The sequence below is a fragment of the Ischnura elegans genome, chromosome 5 (assembly GCF_921293095.1).
Source record: "Ischnura elegans chromosome 5, ioIscEleg1.1, whole genome shotgun sequence".
NCBI classification, from domain to species: domain Eukaryota; kingdom Metazoa; phylum Arthropoda; class Insecta; order Odonata; family Coenagrionidae; genus Ischnura; species Ischnura elegans.
In genome coordinates, this window is record NC_060250.1 from 44665885 (window position 1) to 44673947 (window position 8063).

The window sequence follows — 8063 nt, forward strand, 5'->3', positions numbered from 1 at the left end:
AATCAATTCAACATAACAAGCTAAGTTGTGATCAAAGTAAATAAGGCATTAAAATTTTTGAACTCGGCAAGATAGTAAAAGGAGAAAATTAGTGTTCAAGGAATGAATAGCCTGATTTTGTGGAATCCTACTATTTACACTGACTATACACATCGTTATCCATTGAAAAACTTGATGCTGATCCTTCGATTTTTAAATGTTTTGTTAAACAGCAAACTGTTACTAGTCTAACATCACATTGCATTGCCTGCTGATATATTCAGTACTCTATACTTATTTCTATTCGATGTTATTGCAATATTATGAGAGGAGAGTGAATTTAGACTTTAAAAGTATTTGACACTACATAGAAAAGACCAGTGATAAATGGAATCGCAAAAGCCGTCACATTCACTGTAAACTATCACATAGTCATGGATCGTTTGAAGCGATGATTGGATGACTAAAGAAAGTAGATAGAGTTTATCTTTAACTAAAAATCACTTCAGTGCTAAAATAAGTATTCAATTGTGAATACATCTTTCATACCGATTCTAGATGCTGTAATGGAGAAATGTTTCTAATTGAACCAAAACTAATGTTCTTAAGATTATTCTACTCTAGATTTTATTCATGCTTTGAAATGTTGGGAAGAAATTAAAGTCCATCATTATTTAATACAAACACATTTATTCATATATTGAAAATTACGCACAAAATAACGTCCATGCAGACAATCAACAAACAAAATAAAACATGGCGGGTGGGTACCCAAGGCCTTATAAAATAATAATGACGTCTCAACAAGTAGACAAAACGATAAGCGGAGAAAAGATTTAACACACAAAAGACTATTTTGTACTCAATGGGGAAAACGGTTTGGTATATACAAGTTGCACCGACGTATTCGGGGGATGACGAGAGTTTGGTCGTGAACGACAAAATCCGGAATAACATTTTCTCCGATTAATGATTGAGCAAAGCGGATTCATCTTTCAGAAAATCATCCGGAAAAAATAACATGATTCGATGATGGAACCGTTTTTCTTCCGTAAGAAAAACGACCCTCTTATTTTTTCACTTGCATTTCGTATTTTTGGCTTAAATTGACTGAAAAAAAATAACTTTTTGCATTGCTTCCCTTCCTCATTGACGAAAAAAAAACAATCCAAAATTATGGAAGCCTTTGTCAATATGGGTAAGACTATTTTTCTTTGACCAAATAGAACACAAATGAGTCGTAGAAGAAATCACGGAGGGCTCTTTCGCTTATGACGAAGACTGTTAGCCGAACATCTCCCCGCATTTCCATCATATAGAGAGAGATGCACACGATTCAACGTGATATAAGTCCTCTCCTGTTTCCTAGAAAAATAGGAAACAGAGTCACGAACGGCAGGTTCGTCACTGCGAGGCTTGCGCTGGTTCGGACACGGGCGCCGGCTCAGCGGCGGCCGATGCCACGGGACCCGGCCACGCCACGACTCCGCTGGACTCCTGCTGCTCCAGAGACCTCTGGTACCGGAGGTAGGCGTCGTTCGCCACCTGCTGGCTCTGGTCCTGCTGTTGCTCGGGCAAGACGGGCTGCTGCTGCTCGGATTGGGCCGCCTCCGGGAAGGTCCAACTCCTCCTCCTGGCATCGGGTACCAGAGGATGCGGAGGAGTCAGATGTTCGTTTGGCGTCGCGACGGTCTGCTCGCTTCCGGCCGCTGCAGAATCTCCGGCTGCGGCTGCCCCGGCGTCCTTGCGGTCCCAGCCGTGGTGGTCCTCGTGGTGGTGGTGATGGATCTCCTCATGTGGAGGTGGATGGTCCTTCTGGATCAGCACCCATTCGGAGATCCACACCGGCTTCCAGATCTTCTTCCATGCTGGGACCCAGATCTTCTTCCACGCGGGGACGGAAATCTGCTTCCAAGCCTCCTTCCACGCCAACTTCTTATCCTTCACCCAGACGAGTTTGGATGCTGGTTTCCACACCTTCTTCCAGTAGGGTTTCCAGATGAGTTTCTTCTTCCAGAGACCATGGGAGGTGTATTCCCAGCCTGCATGGTCGACTCCGTGGGATTTCTCTCCGGGAACCCAGACCTTGACCAAAACGGGTTTCCAGAGCTGCTTGTACTCGACCTTCCAGACTTCCTTCCAGATTGGCTTCCAGACCTCCTTCCAGATGGGCTTCCAGATCTTCTTCCATGCCGGCTTCCAGATCAGTTTCTTGGCGGGCTTCCAGATCTTTTGCCAATCCGGTTTCCAGATGAGCTTCTTCTTCCAGTAGCCCTCTGGCTCGTGGTGATGATGGTGATCATCGTAGTGGTCGTCGTATCCTATCCGGGCCTGGATCTGTTGGTCATTTTTCGATTCGGCTGGTTCTAAATCAGTGGCATCTGACTGGGCCTGTTGGTCATTTGGCTGAACTGCAGTCAGCCTTTTATGAGAGAGAAGGAATGATCCTATTTAGTCATTGATTTTCAGGAAAAGTTTTGCGTTAATGTATTTTAAAATTCTAGTTCATTTAATAACGCTATTTTAAATGGAGAGAATAGGCGTGAACCATATTATGAAAAAGACAACGAAGAGAGCGACAAAGACTTACAAACAAAAGTTCAAGTTTTAAGTGACCTATATTCGTTTGTATTATATTTTGCGTTGTTATGCTCGGATCAAGATTACAATTATAATCGATAAATCTGCTTACCAGCATATGACTATGTTATTGCACCTCCAGTTTGATCATTTAAAAATGTTCCAACTTTGCAGTGAGTGACAAGGATAAGATAAAGCGGGAAGGCACCCATTGTCAATATTTAAATTAGTTAATAGAGTAAATTACTGCAATACTAACGCCATCTTCTTAAAATCATAACTATAATCCATAAGCATTATCTGTAATCATGTCACGCGCGATACGAAAATGATAAGTTGTCCAAAAAATGTTAACGGTACGGATGGAGTAAAAAGGATTTAGCAGAGCTGTAATATTAAAGCATCGCTGAGGTAATAATTTTTATTTGAGGCAATGATTTTTAGTGACGAATTAAAGCTGCCTTGATTTGGTCGCCTGTCTGGTCCATTGAATTTTTACCTTTTATTTTCGAATGATTTCGATCATAGACCCTCACCCTTCACTTAATACTATTTGTCTCACTTTACTCTAAAGGGACCAATGGAAAAATAATTACTCATTTACCGCCCAAATGATTGTCTCTTTCTGAAAAATATAAAATTTTAATAAGGAGGATTAAGTCAGTAAAGCGAAAAGGAACACGATGGAGTAATTTAAAGAAATGAAGTTGTTACTTGGACTATTTTGTACGCTGGAGCATCTGGCAGCTAAAAATAATTATTTGGCATCTAAAAGTTTAAATTCAAATAGCGTGTATATTTACCTGAAGCGTTTCAGTTAGTGCAAATTGTTTAAGCAATTGCTGAAAATAGAATAATTATTTGGAAACAAATGGAGAATTCTCATGTTTCAATTATAATAGAACAGTAATTGAATATAAACGCTGCAAAATACTTTCAGGAATTCACGCTGTATTGCAATAAATATGTAAACGCAAAAATTAGTAGTATGACCATGGCAAGATATAAATCCTTGTTCTTCAGAATTTTAATGCATAGATATTGCCACAATATTTTCTGTGTGTTCAACGCGAAATAAAGAATTTTAGAATAAAATAAGCGTAATTAATGAATTTGAAATACGTTTTCATAGAGATGAGAAGCTAAATGCAGACGATGAAATTTGAAGTATTTAAGTTTTCTCTCAAACTCAAAAGGAAATCATTGACTCTCCACTACTCACTACACTCTTTTACATTCTCAAGTGCATTTTTCTTACTAGTATAATTAATTTTGTACTCTATGAGAGAGTATTGATATGGAGTTAGTTGACACTTAATATTGAAGTTCCAACGGTCACGAAATTATATTTCTAATCAATGAAAATTTGACTGATAAGATTTTTGACCAAAGAATGCATATACATTAAGAATCTGATAGGAACTGGTGTAGTTACAAATGATAGATACGTCAAAAATGGACTCTGAAGATGTAAACAATACAAATTACATGCCAAAGAAAACTTTCCCTGAAAATAACTACCTTGCAAATAGCAAGTGATAAATAGGAAAAAAAGAATTTCACGAAGAAAATCCAAGGTCAAGACTGTAACTATCGTGACAAATATTTTTGGAAAAAAGCGAAGGAGCAAGAGAAAAATGAGGACAAACGGCGGATGACGACTTTCAGAAAGAACAACACGGAAGGAGTGGCAGCGAAGAGCGGAAAGAAGGCCAACAGTTAATGGGGCTTCCGATAAGGTGAGGGTCAAGTTCAAAGGCGAGAAAAACCATTATACTTACTGGGTCTGTGGCTCTAAAGCGTAGCCCACGACGAAGGCACATAAAAATACCCCTAGGGTAACCTGGAAAAAGAAATGTAAAGTAAGTTAGCTACAAATAATAAGTACCGTGAAAGTCATTCTAAAAGAGTGATAATCAAGTTTAGATAACATTAAATCATACCAAAATCCGTGATGATTACACTGTTTTCGCAAATTAAATGTTTCATAAAATTCATTTTTATTGTTCAATGTTTTTAGTACAACGAAAAAGTACATATCCGCGGGTTATAAGCTCATTGTTTTACGAACTAACGATTTATAAATTAATTCGTGTAAAATTCGATAGATATATTATACTTAGTAACGAAATCGTTGAAATAGATGACTATCGTGCGTGAAATAAATGTAAATACATTGATAATATGGAATGGAAGGAAATTGTATACGACAAATATACGTACAAAATAAACACCCAATAATTCTAATGGGGCATCATTGGTTGATGTAGAAAAAGGATGTTTTATAATATTTGAACTACATGTACTAATTTTGAGCGTCAAACATCTATAGATATGTCAAAAGATTAACGTCAGACCATTCTAATGAAGCGCAATTAAAAGTCTTCTATTGCAGTCAAAGTCGTAGGTTATATACCTATGACGTGAGTTTCACCAGAAAAGAAGGACGTATCAAAGTGTTACAGGTCCAAGAATTCTCGTCCGACTCGTTTAGGAATTAAGTTTACGAAATCTTGTTCGGTAAGCGTTTCGGAGATTTCAACGCCCGAAATATGAATCCATCCGCGACCCTGATCTTCCGACGGGAGCCTGAGGCAACCAGCGCGTGGACCAAACCGGTTTTTTTATCCGCGACCGTTTCATCTGCTCTTTTTTCCATCGGGCACGTACGAGAATGGACGGAAATGCGGAATAATTACTCCCTCTACAAAGTGAACTCCAGATGAGGTGAAAGCAGGGAGCGAGCGAGTGAAGTAGAAAGAGAGAAAGAGATGCGTGTCTACTTCATTTCGGGAGGCAATTAACGGGAAAAGGAGGAAAAATCATCCATATTATTTGGAACTGAGGACGAGTCAGAATGAGAGGAAGACGCACAAAAAAAACTGCGATCTGTCCGGAAAAAAAGTGGCACGGCCTGGTTCCTTTGGGTCGCAAAGCCGGATCGCAGCATTTGAAACAGCGGAAATGTATCTATAGTTCTGCCGAAGGAAATAGGCAATTCAAATTTAAAAAATCATGTTATTACAAGATTTTAACACGTGACCTTATTATGAGAAAAAAGTTTCGAAAGACAAAAATATCACTTTGACGCAACAAATCCTCGACGTGTCAATAAAAGGTTTTCGTCGATATTGCAATTAAAATGCCTTGCAAGCGATTATCATAAGTGCTAGTACATTTTAAAATATCTATTGCTTTATAACCCTAAGGAAACACTTAAAAAGTGTCTATTTCAGGAACTATTAAGTCTTAATCGACAAATTAACGATCTTATAGTGACAATGCCTCAAGCTGATTTCTTTAAGTTCAGATGAATTGTTAGAGAGCATTTCAAAATTATCGTCAATGGTCAAAAGGAAAAAAGACTATTAAAATGCCACTGATGGCCAAGAAAGATAAAAAATTTCAATACCTTGAAATGAAAAAAATATGGTTAAAAATAACCACAAAAACAAAACAAAAAATATTGAATGTTTTCATATTAAAATTAGAAAATCGCGAAAAATAATAAAAAAACAATATAATATTAGGAAAGTGATTGAGTTCTTCCGATCTCAAGCCAAGAGTGAGCATAAGAATTATCAATCTCGCTTCACATGAGATCAGAGTTCCTCATCCGTATACTCATGGTCGATCGGTAGCGTTGCTGGATAGTCAGTGTGTCATAAGTCATCTCGGCCGCCATTCCGTCGCCGGTGACAACCCCATAAACCAATCGTCCAAGGTGTCCTCTGATACCTGTCAGTAAAACGAATCAATTTGAACGATAGCTTCGTTGGAGGTCTGTGACCGCAGTTGAAGGTAACAAGGTCAAGCCAAAAGCTACGACCTAGGAAGGTCGCTGCTTGATGCAATTATGACCTTCGAACTGAGAGCGGATGATAATTCAACTCCATACTCAATCGCACGTCCAATGAAGCTATCCCACATCATAATCTTCAAACTGCATTATTGTCTGAGGAAAAAAAATCAAACAAAACTAAATCTGATCAACTATCACGGGAAAGTAAGCAGCAAAAGATATGGTATGGAAAGAACGACACGAGGCAAGAGACTTAGGAAACCAGTCATAGTTATTCCCCAACGATAGTATGGCCAGGGGTAACGAAGTTTTTCAAGTTCGCAAGGTTGCTCTCTTGAGGTTGGGCATATAAGTCCGAGACTTATGTACCCTACACCTCAAGAGGGGTTGGAGTTAGGAAAGATGACAGGAAATAGGCGTGACTGCGTTGAAGAGCCCGGATACGCCCCTGCACTAGGATAGGAATGGAAGAATTACAAGGATGGAAGAATCCTGCGCCGTCATTAAGGCGACGCGAACTACCACAATCAAAACCAGATTCGATGTTCCCAGAGAAAAGGAAGACCATCCCTTTGATGAGATGGCTCAGAGATTCCTCTAGGTAGTCCGGCCAGTGAGTCACTAGGTAAGTAAGTCCAGTGGTTGTTTGTAGGGATCACGGGGGCACAAAAAGAGTCGCAACAAAAATCCTTGAACGAGTTGCGGGCGGTAATAAGAGGCTTAATCTCAATTCTTTCACTGACCAAGAGGCGGCTGGTCCTCATGGCTGTCTTCACCGGTGAAGCTCTCTCCCCGGGATGGCACACCTGGCTTCTCCTTCTTCACTTCACGGGATCACTCGTGTGACTGTGTCCTCCGTGGCCACCGGGCCGTGGTTATATAGGCCGTGGATGTTCACAGAGAGAAAGAGAGAGAGGTGGGGGAGTTGAAGAGGTGCGGTTGCTTTGGAGAAAGAGGGAATGTGTAGTGGGGGGTGGTGTTGCTGAACAGGAGCGGGAGGAGGATTTTTTGAATCCGAAAGGGTGCCTTCGATGTTCTGCAAGGGTGGGGAATGGTGGGAGAGGATGGAGTGTGTGGGGTAATGTTTCGAAGGAGGTGTTAAGGGAAGAGGAACGACGCGCAGAGGCGCACTTTCCCTCGAGGGGCGCCCCTCCACTCGCCGCACTCCCGCCACGCTAGAAGATCCGCGCAGATCTCCTTCCAGGAGGTCGCTTCCACGCCCACCGAAGGCGCCTTCCAGAAGGGTCTGCAGACCGTTTCAAAAATTGAAGCGACTCGAGTTTGATCGCCCATATCTCAGTTTATTATTTAAATACGAAACGTGCATCGACGGAAAGATTTCATTAATAAGATTTGATGCTTTCCCTGCGTATTATGTGGGTTACATTTTTTTCGGTATTCCCACCGGGTTAAAAACTCCACTTCTGTCGAGTTCCAACTTGCAGCCCTGAGGATGAGCCCCGAGTCGGAACTCGAAACGTCGGCATACATGGAATTTTTAACCCGGTGGGAATCCCGAGAAAGGTTCACCTACATAGCTCGCCTGGAAAGCATTAAATCTAATCAAAACAATCCTTCCGTAATGTATGTTTAGTATTAAAAAAAATAAACTTTACAGAAGCATAAGCTTTTAAACTGGAGTAGCTTCAAATTTGAGATGCACTGCAGGTTGGCGACGTACCCGGACAAAAGTTCGCCCAAA

The 8063-nt window shown here is 40.5% G+C and overlaps 1 protein-coding gene across 1 annotated transcript; it reads right to left on the minus strand.

The window, feature by feature from the left end:
- Positions 1–649: 649 nt before the first annotated feature.
- On the minus strand, positions 650–7682 carry LOC124158792. Its single transcript, XM_046534109.1, has 3 exons — positions 7105–7682; positions 4341–4402; positions 650–2401 (listed from the first exon to the last, which is right to left on the minus strand). Exons 1-3 carry the CDS (start codon positions 7123–7125, stop codon positions 1384–1386), a joined length of 1101 nt encoding a protein of 366 aa, XP_046390065.1. The 5' UTR covers positions 7126–7682; the 3' UTR covers positions 650–1383.
- Positions 7683–8063: the final 381 nt, after the last annotated feature.

Coding starts and splice junctions, on each gene's coding strand:
- LOC124158792 (XM_046534109.1), bottom strand. CDS start 7,125: ATGAGGACCAGCCGCCTCTTG. Junction 4,403..7,104: donor TGAGGACCAGCCGCCTCTTG/GTCAGTGAAAGA, acceptor TTCTTTTTCCAG/GTTACCCTAGGGGTATTTTT. Junction 2,402..4,340: donor GCTTTAGAGCCACAGACCCA/GTAAGTATAATG, acceptor CTCTCATAAAAG/GCTGACTGCAGTTCAGCCAA.